General features: G+C 52.5%; 11 protein-coding genes across 11 annotated transcripts; 7 read left to right on the top strand and 4 right to left on the bottom strand.

Moving 5' to 3' along the window:
* Window positions 1-1,030: 1,030 nt before the first annotated feature.
* On the top strand, window positions 1,031-2,005 carry PFLUO_LOCUS2417 (uncharacterized protein; the record flags this gene model as incomplete). Its single annotated transcript, XM_073779554.1, has 2 exons — window positions 1,031-1,685; window positions 1,734-2,005. The coding sequence occupies 2 exons, from the start codon at window positions 1,031-1,033 to the stop codon at window positions 2,003-2,005; spliced, it is 927 nt and encodes a 308-aa protein (XP_073636498.1).
* Window positions 2,006-4,012: 2,007 nt separating this feature from the next.
* On the top strand, window positions 4,013-5,387 carry PFLUO_LOCUS2416 (uncharacterized protein; the record flags this gene model as incomplete). The annotated part of the gene is made up of 3 exons (XM_073779553.1): window positions 4,013-4,018; window positions 4,077-4,100; window positions 4,152-5,387. 3 exons carry the CDS (start codon window positions 4,013-4,015, stop codon window positions 5,385-5,387), a joined length of 1,266 nt encoding a protein of 421 aa, XP_073636497.1.
* Window positions 5,388-6,177: 790 nt separating this feature from the next.
* On the top strand, window positions 6,178-7,145 carry PFLUO_LOCUS2415 (uncharacterized protein; the record flags this gene model as incomplete). Its single annotated transcript, XM_073779552.1, has 6 exons — window positions 6,178-6,233; window positions 6,287-6,313; window positions 6,363-6,597; window positions 6,646-6,783; window positions 6,831-6,968; window positions 7,020-7,145. The coding sequence occupies 6 exons, from the start codon at window positions 6,178-6,180 to the stop codon at window positions 7,143-7,145; spliced, it is 720 nt and encodes a 239-aa protein (XP_073636496.1).
* Window positions 7,146-7,518: 373 nt separating this feature from the next.
* PFLUO_LOCUS2414 (uncharacterized protein) lies at window positions 7,519-9,450 on the top strand (the record flags this gene model as incomplete). Its single annotated transcript, XM_073779551.1, has 3 exons — window positions 7,519-8,229; window positions 8,279-8,381; window positions 8,432-9,450. The coding sequence occupies 3 exons, from the start codon at window positions 7,519-7,521 to the stop codon at window positions 9,448-9,450; spliced, it is 1,833 nt and encodes a 610-aa protein (XP_073636495.1).
* Window positions 9,451-9,680: 230 nt separating this feature from the next.
* On the bottom strand, window positions 9,681-10,749 carry PFLUO_LOCUS2413 (uncharacterized protein; the record flags this gene model as incomplete). Its single annotated transcript, XM_073779550.1, has 2 exons — window positions 9,681-10,375; window positions 10,551-10,749. 2 exons carry the CDS (start codon window positions 10,747-10,749, stop codon window positions 9,681-9,683), a joined length of 894 nt encoding a protein of 297 aa, XP_073636494.1.
* A 251-nt stretch (window positions 10,750-11,000) lies between these two features.
* PFLUO_LOCUS2412 (uncharacterized protein) lies at window positions 11,001-11,654 on the bottom strand (the record flags this gene model as incomplete). Its single annotated transcript, XM_073779549.1, has 1 exon — window positions 11,001-11,654. One exon carries the CDS (start codon window positions 11,652-11,654, stop codon window positions 11,001-11,003), a length of 654 nt encoding a protein of 217 aa, XP_073636493.1.
* A 180-nt stretch (window positions 11,655-11,834) lies between these two features.
* Window positions 11,835-12,761, top strand: PFLUO_LOCUS2411 (uncharacterized protein; the record flags this gene model as incomplete). The annotated part of the gene is made up of 2 exons (XM_073779548.1): window positions 11,835-11,982; window positions 12,031-12,761. 2 exons carry the CDS (start codon window positions 11,835-11,837, stop codon window positions 12,759-12,761), a joined length of 879 nt encoding a protein of 292 aa, XP_073636492.1.
* Window positions 12,762-13,412: 651 nt separating this feature from the next.
* Window positions 13,413-15,272, top strand: PFLUO_LOCUS2410 (uncharacterized protein; the record flags this gene model as incomplete). Its single annotated transcript, XM_073779547.1, has 4 exons — window positions 13,413-14,142; window positions 14,192-14,925; window positions 14,977-15,038; window positions 15,101-15,272. 4 exons carry the CDS (start codon window positions 13,413-13,415, stop codon window positions 15,270-15,272), a joined length of 1,698 nt encoding a protein of 565 aa, XP_073636491.1.
* A 546-nt stretch (window positions 15,273-15,818) lies between these two features.
* On the top strand, window positions 15,819-17,767 carry PFLUO_LOCUS2409 (Vacuolar ATP synthase subunit B; the record flags this gene model as incomplete). The annotated part of the gene is made up of 8 exons (XM_073779546.1): window positions 15,819-15,917; window positions 15,971-16,055; window positions 16,142-16,161; window positions 16,235-16,270; window positions 16,324-16,485; window positions 16,538-17,129; window positions 17,177-17,395; window positions 17,451-17,767. 8 exons carry the CDS (start codon window positions 15,819-15,821, stop codon window positions 17,765-17,767), a joined length of 1,530 nt encoding a protein of 509 aa, XP_073636490.1.
* A 270-nt stretch (window positions 17,768-18,037) lies between these two features.
* PFLUO_LOCUS2408 (uncharacterized protein) lies at window positions 18,038-19,369 on the bottom strand (the record flags this gene model as incomplete). Its single annotated transcript, XM_073779545.1, has 1 exon — window positions 18,038-19,369. The coding sequence occupies one exon, from the start codon at window positions 19,367-19,369 to the stop codon at window positions 18,038-18,040; it is 1,332 nt and encodes a 443-aa protein (XP_073636489.1).
* A 396-nt stretch (window positions 19,370-19,765) lies between these two features.
* PFLUO_LOCUS2407 (uncharacterized protein) lies at window positions 19,766-20,812 on the bottom strand (the record flags this gene model as incomplete). The annotated part of the gene is made up of 1 exon (XM_073779543.1): window positions 19,766-20,812. The coding sequence occupies one exon, from the start codon at window positions 20,810-20,812 to the stop codon at window positions 19,766-19,768; it is 1,047 nt and encodes a 348-aa protein (XP_073636488.1).
* Between the last annotated feature and the right edge of the window lie 854 nt (window positions 20,813-21,666).

The raw sequence follows: 21,666 nt of genomic DNA, 5'->3' as shown, positions 1-21,666 counted from the left end.
TATTTAATTTCAAGGCCAGAGACGTTACATTCCTCGCTCTCCCTATACCCTGCTCAACAGTGCAGTTGATATTGGCCTTCCTGAACCCCTCAGTAGCACAGGTAAATACAGCAATCTCCTTTAACACCGTGTTGAATGGCGATATCCAACCCCTCAACATTCGGCACCAGAAAGGGAAGTCTCAAATGCGATTTGCTGACGAGCCGCTTAACCACCGAATTCTCAAGCACATCACGAAAATCAGCCAGCTGCGGGACGAAACCACAGAAGTCAACTCAACAGGGTCGAGCCCGGTACTCTCAAGCCGGCATATTAATTCCAACTTGGTCGCAGTTGGAATCGAATCTCGGATATTTTGTAGACCATCTCGCGGTCCTACTTCCACGATTCGGACGGATGGAACACTCTGCAATGTCATAGCGCCAATGAAGTGACGCATACCAAATACCGAATCATGATCTGGGGTTCATGACCTGGGCAACTCTATTTGTGGGTCCCCCCGCAATTTTACAAACCCCTGGACCTCGGAATCTCTTGTCGCATTATCGTCGGTCGATATTACGGGACCCTTATCGTGATGTCTTTGGAGCTGTCGACTCCAGAAACAGAAGAAACTGATGGAGTGCAATCGGCACTACGAAAATACCAGTGTCGGATCTGTTCGCGGCGCTACAAACGGCGCGAACATCTATCCCGCCACGCTACTTCGCACACGGCAGAGCGGGCACACCGATGCAATTCTTGTAATGGGGCTTTTCAGAGAGCCGATGTTCTAAAGCGCCATGTTCGAACGTGCAATGGTGGGAACTCGAGATCAGGCGCTCGCCGACGCGCCTGCGATCGTTGTGTCCGCCTGAAGAAAGCGTGTAGCTCGCATGATCCCTGCGAATGCTGTTCAAAAAAGGGCATTCCGTGCTATTATTCTGCAGTCTCTGATAATGTCGGAAATCTGGATCAAAACCAAACAATTCATCCGACCCGACCTGTCAAAGATGGCGATCGAAAGGAAGACCCTGCTTCATCAGCTGGCATGACCTTGCCTTTTGGTATTACATCGGAAGATTTGCAGGCCTTTGCAGTAAGCTCGCTAGACGATCTATTAAATCTGGGTGATCTTGAGCAGGCTACCCCAAGCTGGCCCCAGCTTCTCGATCCGCCATTGGGGCGGGTCATTCGCGAGGATCTGTCAGTGACCAGCAGTAACCACTCACTCTATTTTCTCGGCAGAATTACAAACAACACTGGCTTGGTTTTGAGCTTTGAATGTGGAACCCAGGATCAAAGAGAACAGATTGCCTCTGCATTGGAGTTTGAAACTCTTCACTCAATGAATGCGAACATGCCAGACCAGTCGGTGCCTCCTTTATTGAACAACATAGGTGATTCCAGTACGGAAAATTGTTTTCCGATGAACTGGCTGAGTGATCCGCTGTCAATGAAGACTCACGAAATACTCTTGCTCATTCAGGAGGTTGTGACGATCAAACCTCGAAACAGTGCAGTGACGCTTGACTGGTCAGCGGCGCTGAAAAGTACATGTCTGCAATTCTTTTCACCAAGCAATCTACGCAGGTTTCTAGGGATGTACTGGGCTATCTGGCATCCGAACGTTAACTTTGTCCATCGACCCACCTTTGACCCAGTATCTGCGAAGCCTGCTCTTTTAGCCGCGATGGCTCTTATCGGTAAGCGGAACTTTTGGAAATACCCTATGTCTTGCTAAAACAATACAGGGGCATGCGTGTCGCCAGATCTGCCAGATAACGAGGATGCACGAATGTGGCTGAACTGCGTGGAAGAGATTGTGTTCATCGACGATGACTTCAACAGTGATCTTCCAAATTCTTCATCTGGCAGCTTTGCCATTCATCACCGGAAGATTCAAATTCTCCAGGCGGCATTCATCGTCTGCCTTTACCAGACCTGGGAAGGTACAGACTCTAGTAAAGGCTGCATCCGCCGTTATCGCTTCGCCACACTAGTATCTGTAGGTAAACCCCAGTAGTGAAGTTTTTCAATCATTATTCTTACACTCACAGACTGCACGAGACATTGGAATTGCGACAGCCAGGCACTTGAACTACGCCGAGCTAGCAAGGCATGAATTTGAATGGAAAGAATTCGCTGCCCGTGAGGAGCTCATTCGGTATGAATCAATCACGGCTCAGATTCCCTGGTGCTCACTATTGAAAGGGTATTTACATGGATCTTTCTTCTTGATACCGCCTTTGTCATATTCAACAATTTGCCGCCTCGTCTGGTAATCAAGGAGATGAATATGCAAATGGCATCTCCGGAGGCTTGCTTTCAAGCACCAACGGCCGATCAGTGCCATAATCAGATTCAGCTTCACCTTCCGGCTGGTAGCTGCTATTGGGATATCTCTTTTCGCGGTGCATTTGAGTCACTATCAAAGAACAGCTTATCCCCTGCCACGTGCCAAGCACTCGCCGACTTGGGGTATCTGAATCTATTTGCCTTGACATCAGGTACATCATTCCTGCTCCAAGTTCACAAGCACACGCTTACAGAAAATCTTGTCTAGCGATTCACTCTCAAATTTTTCAATATCGCAGCTCAGTGAGCACCTGGCAAAACCTGACTCCAGTCCGCAACTCATTGAGCAACTGGCGGAACGTTTGGCAACTCTTTTCTTCAACTTTATTTTTCGGTATCTCACCACACATTACGGTCGATGATCAACACCTTCGACCCGACAATATGTGGAGAAGAATCGGCTTCTCCCGATTTTGTCCTGAATATTGGCTTCTTGCCAACCTCATGGCAGAGCGCCTTGTCATACCAGGTCCCTTGCATGGCAATGATTTCGTGCCTCTTGGAGAGGGCCCACTGGATCCTATTTTGAACAAATATGATCAGACTAGTATGCGGCAGGTAAGCGAGCTTATTATGGGGCTCCAGACGTTTCAACTTTGAGACTCAAATATCAACTGCACTATTATCAAGTCAAAGTGAATATCTATGTACCCTCGAGCCATCGCTATCAAACCCTTTACATGCAGCGTACCCAATAGATCTTTCGCGAGCTCTCGCCTCAACCTAAAGCTCTGCTACGCTCTTCCCTACCATTTGTTTCCCCCGTTCGATATTTGTCTGCGACTTTTGGTACTGAACATGGTCCGGCTCGTAACATGAGCATCTCCGGCTCGCTCGAAACCGACGTGGCGACCCAAGTTTCAATCGCGCAATGCGGCTGCAATCATGCTTATCCAAGTGTATCCCGACATTGGGCACACTGGTATTCATAGTCTGCAATTATCGTCTTGCTTTCAAGTTGTTGTGCAAAATCTTGACGTTTTCTGGTCCCCCACAAGTCCGCCCCCCCACCTCCGCCCCCTCCTTCGCATCCCCCACAAGTCCGCGACTGAGCATCCGCGACTGAGCATTTTCCCCACTCAGGTCCGACATTCAAAGTAACTAGTTATGTCGTGTGCTGAAGGATCTGAAAATTAAGGCCCAAATGGCGGGGGTATGGGGCATGAGGCAAGCTAAATCCGGGATCATTACCTATAAATTGCTTGTCCCTTTTATCCAGTTCAATCAAATCACTGATTTATCTTTTGAATTACGATATTTGAGCAAGTCCAAATGCTAGCCGTAACACCTATCGTCGGGGCTGTCATAGCGGTTGTGATCCTGTCTCGTCTCTTGATGATAGGACGCCGGCCCAAGAACTACCCTCCTGGCCCACCGACTCTACCCATCCTAGGGAATATTCACCAGGTCTGTTTTCACGGTCTTTAGCACAAAGTACATTTTGTTAAAAATAAAAACACTATAGATGCCTTCGCGAGATCCACATCTTCAATTCGAAAGATGGGCTCGTGAATACGGTCCTGTCTACAGCTTGATGCTGGGTACCAAGTGCCTCATCATCCTATCGAGTGATGAGGCCGTGAAGGAATTACTAGACAAACGAAGTGGCATTTATTCGCACCGGCAAGAGATGTACATTGGTCAAACGTTGTGCAGTGGAGGTCTCAGATTTTTGATGATGGTATGTAGACACAACTCAAAAGCTTTGCACTCATAACGCAAGTGCTAATTCAATACAGGAGTACGGGCCAAAGTGGCGTGGGGTATGTATTTGAGCAGTACTTCAAGTCTTCATTCGCTAACAGGGAAATCAGTTCCGCAAAATGTGCCACGGCTTATTGAATGTGACCACCTCGAAGAAATACGTCGCCTATCAAATGCTCGAGAACAAGCAAATGCTCTACCAATTTCTCGAACAGCCAGACAACTTCCTGCAGCACATTCGCCGATACTCAAACGCACTTACAACAACGATGGTATACGGATGGCGCACATCGACTTACGAGGACCCCAAGATGATGCAGCTCTTCGAAGGCTTCTCCGAATTCGCAGTCATCAACCAGACTGGAACAGCGGCTCTCATTGACTTCTTCCCATGGCTCCGGAAGCTACCCGATTTCCTCCTCCCAGTCCAGCGAAAGGCAAAAGAGCTTCACAAGCATGAAAAAGCTCTGTATTTATCCCATTGGATTCGTGTCAAGGAAGAATCCCAACAGAATACAATCAAGCCATGCTTCTGTGCTGGAATGTACGAGGCACAAAAGGAAGATGGATTTAGTGACGATCAGGCAGCCTACATGGCAGGCACATTGCTTGAAGCCGGCTCTGACACCACATCGAGCACCTTATACGCATTCGTGCAGGCCATGGTTCTATTCCCTGAATCCCAGCGCAAAGCGCAGGATGAGATTGACAGGGTCATCGGACCCGACCGGCTGCCCGAGATGGACGACCTGCCCAATCTGCAGTACATTCGCAGCTGCATGAAAGAAACACTTCGCTGGATGCCGACCACCATTCTCGGCGCAGTGCCCCACGCTGTGACCCAAGATGATGTGTACAATGGCTACTTCATTCCAAAAGGGGCAGGGGTCGTTAACAATGTGTGGGGTATTGGAATGGATCCCAATCGGCACCCAAGTCCACGCACCTTCGACCCAGATCGGTATCGAGACGACCATCAAAGCCTTAGCGATGCAGCAGCAAACCCAGACCCGTCGAAGCGAGATACGTTTACATTCGGAGCAGGGCGCCGCATTTGCCAGGGTATTCATGTTGCCGAGCGGAGTCTGTTTCTCGGCATGTCGCGTACCCTGTGGGCTTTTAATATTGAGCCTGCTTTGGATGAGAAGGGTAGGCCTATCCTGCCTGACCCCGATCGCTTGACTCAAGGGTTTGTCTGTATGCCTGAGGAGTTCCCCGCGAGGATTACCCCGAGGTCAAAGGCACGTGCAGATATAGTGACTAGGGAGTGGCAAGAGGCTGAGAGACTACTGGATCCAGAGACGAAGCAATGGCTGGAACCACCCGTGGAGACGGTCGTGTCTTGATTTTGGGTGAACAATGAGTGTTTGATGCATGGTCTTCCTCCGGGGTTCCAGCATTGCAGTCGGTCTGGGGGGATCATCAGGCCGTTCGTGCAAATAGATGAAATAGGTCGGGTTGGTTACACAGTCGTGTTTGGCTTACATCGACTATGACCAAAGACATATACCTGATATCAAGCTGCGACTTTATGGTGTGTAGATATGTTGGCGGTATTCTCCATGGCCACGCGACAGTAATCGAGCCCTCTTAAGAGCGATCAAGTCTGCCGTAGTTCGTACTCTCAATTGCAAACCACAATTGCCTATTGACACTGAGATGTTCTATTCTATGACTGAATACTCTGATGATGAGCATGCTATGATAGCTAGTGGTGTATATTTGGCTGCCACCCAAGTGTATCGAGTGCAGGCCAAACTGGCCAGATGCGGTGCATGGATATATATCTGCTCTCTGAGACCAACTGCCAGACATGCTTTTCTATACCAACCTGCACCCAAGGCTCTTCTTTATTCAGATTGTATAGAAAATGGCCAGTGGCCCTACAGGCCGAGTCACTGCCATTGACAAGCACCTCGCAGGCAGACACCCCCGACTCGATCTTCTCTGTTGTTTGCCTCAACACAAGCACCCCATCCATATCTCTTCTCTTCTCTCTCTCTCCTTCCTCTTTGCCATGCACCCACCTCTTGTGAAGGGACCATCATCTATCCGCCCTCTTTCCTCCTCTCGACCATCAATCTCTTCTGACAGAATTATCCACCCCATCTACCCTTGGCCAACCATCGAAATAAGATGCCCCGAAAGTACACTCCGTTTTCGGGCGGTTGGAGCTCCTCGCTGCAGCGCGAGTAAGTCACTTCTTTTTCATGGACCCCAGGCATTCTGACCCCGATATCCACAGGGTGGAAGCCATCAAGCTGCCTTCCGAGTAAGTCCTCCTCCACGATCTCGATCTCCTTCACACTCACCATCACCAGGCTCATGTGCACGATTTGCAAACAGCCCTGCCCGCAGGAAACCTTTTCAAAGAATCAACTCATCGCCCTGCGCAGCGCCGTCGCGTCCAAGGGCTACGAGTTCTTGAACCAGCAGGACATCGCCAAATGTACCCCCTGCGCCAGTTCAGTGATCTGCGAGCGCAAGTGCCACTTCTGTGGTCGCTTCCAGGGCATCGACGACTTCTCCCGGAACCAGCGAACGCGTGAACACCCGGTATGTTGCTTGAAAATCATGTCTCTCAGGTTGCTAATCCTGCCTTAGATCTGCTTCCGTTGCATGAATTTTAGCCACGCCGACGAGGTTGGGACCCTCGAAGCGGCCATCGATTCCGCGCCGCCGCGAGACAGTGCCACCGACGACACACACTCCAGGACGCAGAGTCTGCTCGAGGAGAGCACTGTACGTGGGGACGTTCAGATCATCTACCCAAGCTAATCAAGCCATAGGACTATGATGACAACAAGTCCATGGCCCTGGTCCTGCAGGGCAGCAACCGCAGCGTTCAGGCCACCGAGACGGGCACTGCGTATTCGGAGCGGTCGAAGGAGAACCACACCGGCAAGCCAGGGTTTGCGCGGATCAAGGTGAGTCTCACAAATTGTGGTCCTGTGGGGGGATACTGAATTCGGTGACAGGCCTACAAACCCCCCAAGGAGGAGCGCGCACCCGTCCCCGAGCCGGAGTGGTCCCATTCCCAGGGCATGGAGCAGGACATGGATGATGCGCTGGAGACTTCGATGAAGGCGTTTGACTACCTTTGAATCTGGTTTCTCTCTTCCTTTGTCTTTCCAGCCTACTGTTGTTCCTCTGCGTTTCTCATTAGCATAATACATGCCAATTCTATTTTCGTCCGGCGGCATCAAAACAGAGGATCCATGGGTATGACATCGGTGGTGCCGTTGTCTCCACCGGAACCAGACAATATAGATTGCTGTCTCTGTCGGGAGCCACTGAGAGACTGGCCATTCCCTTTGGTCAGTGTTGATCCCAGGCCATGATGATGAATCACTGAGTGACGTCCTGGTGCAAGGTTGTTTGATCGCCCTTGACCCCACAGCCCCTCTTCTTCTTTTTCTTTTCTACTTTTCTTGCTTGGTCCAACCTCATTTCCTCCGTCTCATCGTGTTCCAAGCCATGGCATACGATGAGCCCCCTGATCCATACCAGGACCAACACTACCACCACCCACCCGCTCTCCCCTATCCCTCGCAGTATGCACCCGATCCAACCGACATGCCCCAGCGGCAGATGCCTCCGCCCGCCGCCCCGCCCGTCGGTAGCATCAATGACGCCGTCAGCTCCGCCGTTCACCAGGCCGACAACACATCCTACCTGTCCCCCGAGGTCCTGACCCAAATCACAGCGACCGTGATCCAGCAACTCAAAGCCAGCGGCCTGGAAAACCTCCAATCGTCTTCTTCTCGATCGCAGTCCCAACCGCCGCCGCCGCCGCCACAGCAGCAGCCACCACCACCAGTATGGCCGTCAGCAGAGCCGACCTCGATACGCACACGGCCAGATTCGCCTCACTCGATCGCTTCACCGTCAGTCCATCGTAGCCATGCCGACACGCAGTACAACGCCTACCCACCACCCTCGGGGTATGCGAGCGACGTTCGTCCCAGCCCTAAGGCGTCGCCCGATCCGTTAGCCGATCGACGCAACTCGCTTTCCAGCCAGAGCAGTGCGCGTAGCGCGAAGACGGACTATCGGCCGAAACCGCCCGACAGGGACGCGACTGCCATCGAGATGACTACGCTTGAGAAAATCTGGGGGAAACTGTTTGAGGATGGGAAGCCGACGAAGAGATTGGGACAGTTTTTGAGGGGCATTGCCATGCACTTGGTGAGTGGGGGTTTCCCTTCATTCAAGAATACGGCTAACTTGGGCACAGATCGAGGACTATCCACCGGGGAATACTCTTGTCATTGTCCCGGACAAGTTGCAGAAGTTCTACAGAGACACTCATGTCTCGTGGGATGCGTATCCGTGGCAGGGTAGGTCGACCAACTGTTCCATCAAGGAAAATACTAACAACGGGGTTCAGACATTTTCGATGACCGCACATCCTCCATCTCACGACTGTTTCGTGTAGTCCAGGCAGAGCACTTTTTGGTGCAGGCGCCAAACCAATTCAACGAACGACCCGATATCCCAGGCCTCACACCAAGGGGATTCGAGAAATGGATGACCCTCATGATCCAAGGTAACCCAGACCGCGAGTACGAGCGTCTGCAAAAGGCTGTGCTGAACATGCCCATCAACAACCCGGACGACAAGAAAGAACGCTTCCCCAAGGAACTCCCCCGTCAGCTCTTCCCCAGTGTGGGTGATTTGGATATTCGAGAAGAGACCGAAGAATACATCATGAAGCACTGCGGCGTCGACCTGCCTCATATCACGGAAGCAGAACGGTCTAAGGCTGCCCCAAAGTCATCCCCCACCCCCACCCCGACCCCAGCGTCTGCACCCTCCATGGAACGAATGCCATCATACGAACGAGGCCGCCCCCCGCCCTCCGCATCATCAACCTCCGCCGTCCTCGACGACGAAGACGAAACCATCTCCCCGGCCCCAATCGAACGTGAACGAAAGCCCTACAGCGTCCAGCCGGGCAGCGGAAAAGTCTACGACGAATTCCAATCCCCGCGCAACTCCACGGGCTCCTTCTCGACGACCTCTCGCCCAGACACGACGGGCCGATCCGACCGAGACCGAGACTCGCTCTACGCGCGCTCGGGCTCTGTTCATACCAAACCCCCCTCCGCACACCGGCTCTCAACACACCACGGCCGCTCCCGCAGTTCTTCTCGCAGTGTCAATCCCTCCAACGAGTATCGCCACTCAGAGGGTGACCTTCACGGCCGGGAGGGCTATGTCCCCCGCTACGGCGGCGCCTCCGCGGCGGGAGATCTCTACTCGGAATCGCCGTCGTCGACTCTCCCGTCAAACGGGCGAGATCATTTGTCTTCGCACCGTGCAAGCCGTGCCGGGGAGGAGGAGTACTACCGCGGTATGCTTGGTGGGCACGGCGGCGGGCCGGTTCATGAGAGATACTATCGTTAGCATTTTTCTTTTGGGCATTGCGAGCACTGCGTATCTGCTTGGCGTTTTGTGCTCTGTTGCATATATGATGATATCCTTCCTTTTGGCGCTTGAATTTTTTGGTCATTAAGTTATGCTTGTAATAAGCGGGCGGTTTTCTTCTTCTTTCTTTTCTTTCCATTCAGAATAAGTTGCATAGCACAAAATTTAATGCGTTCACGATATGATATGATATCAATACAACATCCAATTTAAAGGCTACCATCCCTCTGATGCCTCGTCTCCCTCATAGCCTTCCCCCCCTCCACCCTAAGCACACCGGCCTCTTGCTCCCTCCTCCTCTCCTCCTTCTCATACCGTCTCGCAATAAGCCTCTGATCCCTCTCCTCGCGCTCTTTGCGCTTCCGAGCACGCTTCTCAGCACGCCGTTTCTCCTCCCCGATCTTCATCCCATCGCGTTCCGCTTCGACGCGTAAACCTTCAATCTCGGAATCAAGCAGAACCCACGGGTTGGAAAGGACTTCAACGAGGAACCGTAGCCGCGAGTCCAGGAACTCCATCTCCGTGTTCGTGTCGTGGATTAGCTCGTACCGCTCGAGGTTGAGTTGCATCTGTGATCGGAATTGCGAGAGCGTGCCTTTTATTCGGATGCTGGTGCCGGGGACGAGGGGTGTGATGTCTAGCTCTGTGCGTTCTGTTGCGGAGATATGTGCTGTTGTTGTTACAGTGGATCGGTCTTCTACTACTGAGGAAGCTGTCTGTGCTGCCACATCGGTAGCGCCGCCCTTTTTGGGTTCTGCGTGTAGAATGGCAACGTCGATGGTGGCCCCGCTGCTGTCGTCTAGCGTCAGGATCGTGCGCCGCGTAATCTCTGTGCGCGCGACGATGAGCCCGACGAGGCTGACGAAGCGGATGGGGTGGTTATTGTAGAAGAAGATGTTTTGACCTGGGGCATTATGTTAGCTTTTCGGTTGAGCAGATGCATGTAAGGACAATGGAGGAGAATGATAGTAATGCATTCAGGCCAATGACATGAATCCAAAAAGTAAAGATATACAAAGATGCAACAGACCAAAATATGCAATCCAACTCATTCAACAATAAGGTAGGCTAGAACTCACCCTCAAACCCGCGCTGTCTCCTTAATCGATGCACGTCGACAGCTGCCATCTTCACCCAGGCGAAGTGGGTTGGCGACGCCTTGAAGCAGAATGCGGGGTAGAAGACCGGGCCCGCATTGTTGGGTGTCGCCATCGGATCATTTTCTTGCTGTTCCTCCGTGGTATCCTGTTTGGAGGTGTTGTGTTGCGACGTGGTCATGGACGAAGTGGGCTGGAAAGGAAGTAGGGACCGCGTCACGTGGGGGTCCATGTATATCAACAGGAACAGTCGATGAACAAGAAAGTGAGGACGAAATCATAGTTCCTCTATTAATTCAAGCTACCGAGTGATCATTGTAGTTATCTGGCAGTCTTGCGAAGGCTTTGGTCGGAGGCCAGCTCTCCAACTACTCGTTGCTATATCATATAGATCGTTTCACGACCGTGATAACTAATAGAATAGGCTATTTTCTAGTAAATCCTCGTCTCCCCCTCCATCATCCTCTTCTTCGGATTCCTTGGCTGTTCCTCGTTACTCCCTGTTTCCTCACTAGCAGCTGTATCCCCCAACGCAGCCCTAATCTCCTCCTCCCGATTCTCATGTCCCGCCACCGCAACCGTTAAGATCTGCTTCTCCAAACCGGAGATATGCTCCCACTCAATCCCCGCCTCGGTCAACAGTCGACACCCCTCCGACTGACCCACAAACGTGCCAGGCTCCTTAACTCCAAAAAACACCTTCTGAATTCCCGGCCGACCCGCCGCGCGGGTGTTAATAATGCGCTGCACGCACGGCGCATTCCCAGACAGCCGTTTCCCGCACGGCTCCATCGTCACGTACATCACTAGCGTCCGGCCCGGCTCGGCGGGGAGCACTGAGGCGACGTCCTCGTCGGGGACGTTGTGCGCGGATGCGTAGTTGGCGAAGCAGCATTGCTCGGCGTGCGTGTTACCGGAGAGTTCCATTGTGTAGCCCGTTGATAGGACCCGGTCGTCGGACATGGAGGGGTCGTTGTCTTTGCGGGAGAGGAGGAGGGCGCCGACGCGGAAATTCGTCGGGCGTGGAGGGGACTGTTCGGCTAGGGTGAGGCATTGCCGGATGTAGGGAACGTGGGGGGATGGCATGGTGGGATATTTTGGAGGTGTTGTTGAGAGAGAGGGAGAGAGACAGAAAAGAGAAGAGGTAGTCAGAGCTATACTGTGTCCAGGTGGGCTCGTCAATTAAGGCGGGGAGCGATGACGGAATGCGCGCCGCGTCCAAAGCGCGTCACTTGACACTGACAACTTCTGCTCTCCACCACCACAATGACCAACACCAAGCCCAAAGATGGCTCGGATGGGCAAATTCCCGAGGCGGAGGAAGACCTCTACAAGATCTTGGGCGTGGAATCCACAGCCACCCCCGAGGCCATCAAATCCGCCTACAAAAAGAACGCCCTAAAACACCATCCCGGTATGGACAAAGCACACTGTCTCCAAAAAACCAACTAACTCCTCAAAGACAAGGCCAGCGAAAACACCCGCGACGCAGCACACGCTAAATTCCAACAGATCGCGCTCGCCTACAGCGTCCTCTCCGACGAGCGCCGACGCAAAGTGTATGACCGCACCGGCAGCACAGACGAGGTCTTTGGCGAAGATGGCGACTTCGACTGGTTGGATTTCTATCGCGAGCAGCTATCGGCGATGCTGGACACGCGCGCAATCGACGATTTTCGAAAGAAATACAAGGGCTCGGACGAGGAGACGAAAGATATTTTGGCGGCCTACGACACGCACGAGGGCGATATGGACGGCGTTTATGACTCGGTCATGCTGTCGAATGTGCTTGATGACGATGCTCGCTTCCGGGCTATCATCGACCATGCCATTGCTGATGGGGAAGTGGAGGATTATCCGCGCTACTCCCAGGAAACCGAGAAGAGGAAAGAGCAGCGCGTGAAGCGCGCAAGAAAAGAGGCCAAAGAGGCAGAGAAACTGGCGAAAGAGGTTGAGGAGAATAAGAAGAAGAAGAAAGCCGCTGCGTCGAAGAAAGGTCCCGCGGCCGGGGATGATGATTTGTTAGCGATGATCACCAAGCGACAGCAGCAGCGCGGGCAGGGATTCCTGGCGCACCTGGAGGAGAAGTACGCCGCGCCCAAGAATGCAAAGAAGCGTGGACCGGCGGATGAGCCGTCTGAGGAGGCATTTGCGGCGGTGGGCGCGCGGAAGAAATCTGTCAAGAGGAAATGATGGACATCTTCCACCTCTATCCATGCTCCTTCTCTAACGATACTAAAAGCAGTCCGGCTGCTGCCTCACGTTGAAACCTCTGCGACCTGCTCTATGATTACCTTCTATCGAGTGTTTGCGACTAGGAGTTGTAGAGCTCCTCCGTAAGTAATATAGTAATAGTCTCGATACAATATTTCGGGTTGTCTCAGCGGGAGTTAACAAGGAGACGGACGCGCCTTCTTATTCTTGTTCCAATCTTGTCTACTCCGGACTTCGACTTGTACTTCGACTTGGACTGGTGTATCTACAATCCACATTCCGCGCGGTGCTTGGCACATGGTCTCCACCCAGCCGGAGCCGGCAGCCCACGCGATGTCATATCCTCCCACCCATCATCAGCCTCGCTCTTCCTCTCCCTCCTCCTCCTCTCAACCAGAGCGACCACCACCATCTTCCAATTCTTCTAGTCGCTCTCCCACGTCCAATCCACCCGCTGCGGCCCCCAACCCTCCCAGATCGGGCCTGAGTCGGGCCGTTCATAATCTGCTGGGTGCCCCGCAGCCCAGCCCAAGCTCATCTGGCAGTGGAAGCCTCTTTGCCGCCAGCCGTCTGAGTCTCCGGAACACGGTCGAACCGCTCGTCTCATCCCCTCTGCGCATCAGCTCCTCGATGGCGTCTGCTCCAAGCTCCCCAGAGCGCTCCAGGCTCCAGACCGAGGATGCGCCGCGGCGATCCTTGGATCAGCTGCCCAATGAACCCGACCGTCCTTCAACCACGGGCCGTTTGCTTCTGGACGAAAATTCAACGTCAAACACGCAACCGACACTGGATCCGCCGACTCCTAAGAAACGAAAAGACAAAGCTCACGGCCGTGGCGCCATGGCTGCTGTGATGTTCGGCTTGGAATCAAAGTTCTTACCGAAGAGCTTCACCCGTGGGCGGGATTCGAGCCGGGAGTCGTCGAGACGCGGCTCGTCGCTGGACTCCAGGTCAGACTCGTCTAATTCTCGTCCAATGTCTCCCGGTGCCCGGTTTCTCAACGTGGGCTCGTCAAAACCCAGCACAGATCGAAGCAAGCTCATGGAAGAAGCGCACAATAAGTCGGACGAGGCTTTGGCTAAACATACTAACGTGCTGCCTGACTATGTGAAACCCTCCGAGCACGAGGAGTCTGGCGAGCGCTTGGCTAAGGATGTGTTTGATCGCGAGAAAAATATGATCGAAAGCAGCGAAGAAGAGGATGAGGGAAGCTCGAGCGACGAGGAACACATCTCCGACAGTTCATCACTGCATGCAGATCAAAAGGGAGGTCCTGGCGGTCCTGACCTCAGTGCTATCACCCAGAGCGACTTTGAAACCACCAAGGACGACAAAGCGCCTACTTCCCCTCAAGAAGACCGTAGGCAAACCTTTGTGATTGAGTGACCCAGCTTACTGATTGGATTTAGCAAAATCACCCGAGAAGCCGACTGACGAGAAGAAGCCCCGGAAATCGGCGTTGAAAGCCACGGTTCATCCGCAGACCAGCTTTGATATTCAGACTCCGAATACGCAATCGGCAGTCAACACCCCTTACGGCTCAGATGATGAAGACGAGATGGTAGACATCAAGCGAGCTCAGAAGCTCGGCATTTCCATGTCCGCGATTGACAATCTCGTGCCCAACCGATCGATCCGCACGATCGTCCGTGGAGATTTTAATGGTCTGCAAGAGGAAGCCGATCATGGCCGCCTCCGCCAACGCAAGTACTTAGTCGCCACCGACCTGAGCGAGGAGTCCGTGCACGCACTGGAATGGACAATCGGGACCATTCTTCGCGACGGTGATACCATGTTTGCTCTCTACGTTTTGCATGAGGACTCCAACATGTCTTCGGGCCAAGTCGGTGAAGGTGCGAAAGCGATTCGGGACGCGACCGCTGTGGTGCGTACCCAGACGAGAGAAGCGACTCAGAACGCGGGCGCGTCCCGCACAATTCTGGGTCGTCTAGGCCCAGGATCCACTCCGAGAGGTTCAGTTGACATACGCACCTCCTCGCCCAAAGCGGAGGCAGAGCGGGTCAAGGCTGTTGAGCAAGTGTCCAACACGTGCGTGAAGCTGTTGAGGAAGACTCTCCTGCAGGTTCGCATTGCGGTGGAGGTTATCCACTGCAAGAACCCTAAGCTTTTGATTACTGAGGCCGTGAGTTTTGGATCTCGTTACTGCAGTATATAGCCCGCTAATTACGATCAGGTTGATGAACTAGAGCCCGCCCTCGTCATTGTCGGTGCTCGAGGCCAGAGTGCTTTGAAGGGGTAAGTGTGAAACCAATTGATATACCATAAAAACTCGATCGCAATCTCACATTCCACAACAGTGTCCTTCTCGGTTCGTTCTCGAACTACCTGCTCTCCAACTCTTCGGTGCCCGTCATGGTCGCACGTCGGAAGCTTAAACGACCCCATTCCAAGGGCCGGAACAAGACCAACGTGCGCCTATCCAATAACCTCACGACCCCGAAGAGTCTCATCCATGCCAAGGTGGACTGATATTTCAAGTTTCTTTGCATTTTCACGGGTCATGGGAGAAGGCTGCATCTGCCACATTTGCACAGCGGCGCGATTGGAGCATTGGTTTCTTAGTCTTGTCTTGTTTTGTCTTGAGCTTTTCTTTTTTCCGCCCTGTTCCTGTATGAATACCCTCAAGTTTGATATTTCTGTTGTTTTTGGTTTGCTTTCTCGGGTATACCCCGTCGTTTCTATCCTTTTTGTGAGCATTTTGGCTTGTCTGGCTGGTGGCGTGAAGGGGATGCATTCAATGAATTGGAATGTACTTTAATTGCTCTCTCGCTGTTAAGTACAGATTGAAAGAAATATATATTATCCCGAGAGTTCATTGCCAGGTCCTTCCAAGGTATCCCTCTGTAGCTGGAAGATGCAAACCGGAAATCTGATTAGGGATATCATAGCACGTGACCATGACCGTCCACACCGCCCACCGCTGCTCCATCCCGACGACAGCTGGTCGTCCGCCCCTCCTGTCGATAGTTTAGTTAACTACGCCTTCACTTCCTCGGGAGATCCAATTCGCCCGCCATGGCCGACTTTGTCGATCCTCGGATGACCTCCATCAAGCCTCGCATCCGCTACAACACTATCGGAGGCATCAACGGTCCGCTAGTCGTCTTGGACAATGTGAGCTGGCCCGCAACTCGGACGGAGATCACGACTTGCTTATCATCGACCAGGTCAAATTCCCTCGTTTCAACGAAATCGTCTCCCTGACTCTCCCGGACGGTACGGAGCGGTCGGGTCAGGTTCTGGAGGCTAGAGGTAGGTCTTCCCCACCCGCCGTTACGTTGCTCGGCTTCTTGCATTTGCAATACATTTTATTCTGACTTGATTTTCCTCTCAAATAGGAAACAGAGCTGTCGTGCAGGTGCGCTCCAAGACCGGCCCTTTCCCGATCCCCCTAATCGCACGAGGTGCTAACGCAGCTGTTGGTTTACTAGGTGTTCGAGGGTACTTCTGGTATTGATGTGAAGAAGGTATATTCTGAAGAACCAGCTTGGATATGAGCAGACAACTGATATTGGACCAGACCAAAGTCGAGTTTACCGGCCACAGCTTGAAGCTGGGTGTGTCCGAGGACATGCTGGGTCGAGTCTTCGACGGGTCGGGACGTGCCATCGACAAGGGCCCCAAGGTGCTGGCGGAGGACTACCTGGATATCAACGGCCAGCCCATTAACCCCTACTCTCGAGTATGCGCTCCTTCTCGTGAAACTCCGAGAAAAGCTAACCCCACTGACCTAGGTCTACCCCGAGGAAATGATTTCCACCGGTATCTCCGCCATCGACACCATGAACTCCATTGCCCGTGGACAAAAGATCCCTATTTTCTCCGCCGCCGGTCTCCCCCACAACGAAATCGCCGCTCAGATCTGTCGTCAAGCCAGTCTGGTCAATCGGCCAACCAAGGACGTGCACGACGGACACGACGATAACTTCTCGATCGTCTTCGCTGCTATGGGTGTCAACATGGAAACCAGTCGATTCTTCACGCGCGACTTTGAAGAGAACGGCAGTATGGAGCGTGTCACTCTGTTCCTCAACTTGGCCAACGACCCTACCATCGAACGTATCATTACTCCTCGTCTGGCCTTGACAACTGCCGAGTACTACGCCTACCAGCTTGAGAAACACGTTCTGGTCATCATGACGGATTTGTCTGCCTATTGTGATGCTCTGCGTGAGGTGTCCGCCGCCCGAGAAGAAGTGCCCGGTCGTCGTGGCTACCCCGGTTACATGTACACGGATTTGTCGACCATTTACGAGCGTGCAGGACGTGTCCAGGGCCGTAATGGATCGATCACTCAGATTCCTATTCTGACCATGCCTAACGATGGTGAGGTTTTCGCTCTGTTGTCAATGGCTTTTTGCTAATTATTCTAGATATCACGCATCCCATCCCTGACCTTACAGGTTATATTACCGAGGGCCAGATCTTCATTGACCGTCAGCTCTACAACAAGGGTGTTTACCCACCGATCAACGTCCTGCCGTCGCTATCACGTCTCATGAAATCTGCCATTGGCGAGGGTCGCACCCGCAAGGACCACTCCGATGTGTCCAACCAGCTGTATGCGAAGTACGCCATTGGTCGTGATGCTGGTGAGTATTCTATTGATTTTTTTTATTTCGAATGTTACTCTGACATCCCAAATAGCTGCCATGAAAGCTGTCGTCGGTGAGGAGGCCTTATCCTCCGAAGACAAGCTGTCACTCGAATTCCTCGACAAATTCGAGCGCACTTTCATCAGCCAGTCTCCCTATGAATCCCGGACCATCTACGAGTCGCTCGATATCGCCTGGAACCTGCTCCGCATTTACCCCAAGGAACTGCTCAACCGTGTCCCCAAGCGTGTGCTGGATGAGTTCTATGCTCGCTCGGCTCGGAAGCTCCCCAGCAAGGATACCCGGGATAACTCGGGTGAGCAGCAGCAGTCATCGGCGCAGCAGAACGCCAACCTCATTGATGCGTGAGTGGGGATGGAAGTTCCGGGGCTGTAGAAGACAAGACAACGCGGCGAGGAGTGGAGCGTTTGCGTGCATTTAGCGCGCTTTGTCTCTAGCTGCGTGTGATTGCATATAGTTTTTTTTTTCCTTTTCGTGTCTGCGCTATGTTTTTCCTTTGGTCAACTTCCGGTAAGCCTTATACAACCTATCAATCTTACAGAAGCTAGAGAATTGTACTGCTCTCGAGTAGATGTCTTGTTCTCGGGCAACGCTCATATCGACATTCATAAAATTGCTTTATTCCAACAGCTCAGTCTTCTGCTTCACATCGGGCATCAACTGGGACCATCGGCTCATATACACCCGACCCTCCTTCATCACCGCCAAAATATGCGTCTCCGGCTTCTCCAGAATCTTGATATCTTCCAGGGGATTCGCATTGAGCACGAGCAAATCAGCCGCAAAGCCTTCCTTGATCTGACCCAGGAATGTCTCCTGTCTCATCATCCGAGCCGGGTTGACTGTAGCACTACGCAAAACTTCCAACGGCGAGAGGACCTGAGCCCGAAGCCCGAACTCCAATGACTGTGCTTGCACCAGATGGCCCAGCAGGTCAGTCCCAAAGCACATCGTCACACCAGCATCTGCAGCCAGCCGCAGAGATTTAAGTCCCCGCTCCAGTACCTGGTCGTTCTTCTTCGCCGACTCCGGCGGCAAGAATCCATCCTCGGCATACTTGGCCATTGTCGAATACGTCACCAAGGTGGGAGTCAGATAAACGCCTTTCTCTGCCATCAGCGCCGCGGTCTCCTCGTCGATCAGGTTCCCGTGCTCGATGCCCATGACTCCATTGCGGATCGCCTGCTGGATAGATGCCGGCGTGTACGCATGGCAGGTCACGTAGGTGTTGGCATTGCGCGCGACGCTGGTGATCGCCCGGATCTCCTCGTCGGTGAACTGGACATGCTCAACCTGATCAGTCGGACTGGCAACGCCGCCACTGCCCATGATCTTGATAAAGTCCGAGCCTGTGCGTAGTGTGTCGCGCGCCCCTTGTAGACAAGCCGGCACGCCGTCGGCGATGATCCCCGACATCGCGGTTGCATGGCCGCAGCATTGCGGGACACTTGCCTGGTGGCTGCCGCGCATATCGCCATGGCCCCCCGTCTGGCTCAGATACCGGCCCGCAATGAAAAGGCGGGGTCCGTGGATCAGTCCGTCCGCGATGGATTCTTTCAGGGAGAGTGTCGCGCCGCCGCAGTCGCGGACCGTGGTGAAGCCTCGATGCAGCATGGACTCGCACACGTAGCCCTGGCGCAGCGTCGAGGTCACTGTGTCGATTTGGCGGATGTCACGCCAGTCGCTTTCGCCTGGCACGGCGGCTAGGTGGACATGGCTATCTGTTAGACCGGGACAGAGATATTTCCCTTCTAGGTCTATCACAGCCGCGTCGCTGTTGTCGGGCTCTTTGGCTTGTCCGACATATTGGATTAGACCGTCCGCAACATGTACGCAGACCCCGGAATGCACCCGTCCACTTACGGGGTCAACGAGGTTCGCATTGCAAAACACATACGGACGAGGCGGGGCGGGTTTCCATGGCTTGGTCTTGTATTTTGAAGATTCCATGGCGGAGCGCGTTTGTTGGGAAGGAGGTAGAGCGACGCGCATTTTAAATATTTCAGTGAGGAGAAAGAAACGAAGATCTATTGGTGTCGGATAAATGGATCTTTAAATAAATGATTAAGTCTAGCGTTTCCCCGCGTGGGCAGCCGTAACTACGGGCCGGTGCAGATGGCACGCATACCCGATCGGCTAGGTGCATCCACTGTCGGGAATCTGTACGGGGTATCTTATCTGGGGAAGTATAACCTATTCTTTCTAAAAATCTTACTCATGAAGACGTGCTCTTAATTCGAATGGTTACATTAGAATAATAGAAACAGAGGCGAAGGTTATCATCTTCAAGTCGTCGAGTTTTTAGGTTCTATAGAAAAACACCACAGACTTCTAGAGTTTTTTCTTCTAGAAAACTGGCATTATGACCATATTATCATAGTCAACGTTCGAAGCCACACCCTCAATCCGGTCAGTGCATGTGCCGAACACACGATCCCAAATGCGCGTCTGTTTGCCATAGTTATGGCTCTTCCTCCACCCTTTCCGATGATGAAGATCATGATCTTCAATGACCAGCTCGGCGTTGAACATCCTCATCAGCCAACTTAGTGGGTTTGGTGGCGTTGCATGTATACGGACACCACTGTGACCGGCCGCTTCTGAGAAGAGAAGGTAAAGGTTGCAGATGTGCCACTCGTAGAACCCCATCGGGAGACCCGTGAGTTTCAGAGTGAAGTACGTCATGAGAGGAATCCCTGCGATATCAAAGAACTCTTGTTCGGAGTCGGCGTAGATTGAGAGAAGCGGGTTGGGGTGCTTGGTTAGGTGGTGTGTACGATGATATTTCCAGAGGCCGTCGACGTCGTGCATGATACGATGATACCAGTAAAACCAAAAGTCGAGGACAATGCCATAGAGGCTGATTTCCACTGGAAGCCATCGCCAATTCATTGAGGCAGGTGTCAGGTTTGCGTTGTAGGTGAGATATGTAATCATGAGTGGACGGATGATACCTCCCAACATCACTGACATCAGGGCCTTGGTAACGCCCACATCAGGTACGCCATCCCGTTCATGCTGATCACCGTCAAGGAATCCATAGGTGTGGCCCATTTCGCGGAGTCCACGTAGTTCGCGAGTCATAAACACCCTGGCAGCGTAGTAATAGTAGAAGTAGGCGATGATGGGCCCGACATTGCTCCCCGTGAAATATACGTAGAGCTGATGTAGAAGAAGTGGAGTGACGCCGTGGATGATGATCCAGCGATGCATGGACAAGTCTGAGACATAGGGCACCTTGTCTGTCTTAGGGTGAACAGGGACCTCCCTGTCAAGGTCGACGTGGTAGGCGTTGACCTTGTTGAGCATTTTGTGCGATAGATTCCATTCACTCTTGTCCCACCGGCGCCAGGTGGATTTGATCGAGTCTTTCGGATTCGGATTGGTGCTCATGGTGGGCGTGGTGTTTGATCCAAACTTGCTCTGGTATTCGAGGCTGAGGGAAAGATGAGTCCACCTACTAGTTTTTATGACTATAGGTACTCGAAACACCCACTCGAGTTCTATGATATCGTTGTGGGTTTTCACAGGATTTACACGAGGAGAGACCGAGGTAACTATAGAACTACGAGAGCGGGCTTTGATTGGTCATTCGCACTGGTTTCCGTCTAAGGTATAGATCAGATGGGTAGGCTCTGCGCCGATCATTACAATTGAACTTCAAGCAGAAAAGAAATTACGAACATAAAATTGCAGCCAGTGTCCTGAAGTTGTGATTAGAGTAGACCCTGATATCGAGCCGATATTATGATTTGATTGCTACATACATATTCTAACTAATGGTTAGATCGCAGGTGGTCCTCACGATTAAATTCCAGCCGTGCCAAGTTCTCCCCGATCTTCACACACATCCAAATACATTTCCCGACGGAAACTTGATTGATAGAGATGTGTAGTTGTCACTTTACATGATGATTGAGAGAAAGTATTTAGGATCATTTCCTAGTCATGTGCTCTTTTAGTCTTGCCACCCCTAACCCTGGAAACACCCCGTAGAGACATGCCGCCAGGTGTGGCGAATTTACCGGATGTGGCTAGGCAGCTGCGATTTATGCGGCCTGGTAGCTGCGACCTATGCCGATGACGATCCCCGGTCAAAAATCGGTCCATCGGCTTGTTAAGACATCCCGATGAACCATGACGCCACTAAAGCGATCTGCGCCTGACACATGATCCTCAATTGCCTGTGCTTTGGAAACCAGTGATCCATCACATCATATCATGGAGCAAATAAAGGAGCCGTGATG

Source organism: Penicillium psychrofluorescens (genome assembly GCF_964197705.1).
Source record: "Penicillium psychrofluorescens genome assembly, chromosome: 2".
Classification (NCBI taxonomy): domain Eukaryota; kingdom Fungi; phylum Ascomycota; class Eurotiomycetes; order Eurotiales; family Aspergillaceae; genus Penicillium; species Penicillium psychrofluorescens.
Note: the sequence above shows the minus strand (reverse complement) of the source record. Positions and strands in the feature narration are given on the sequence as shown.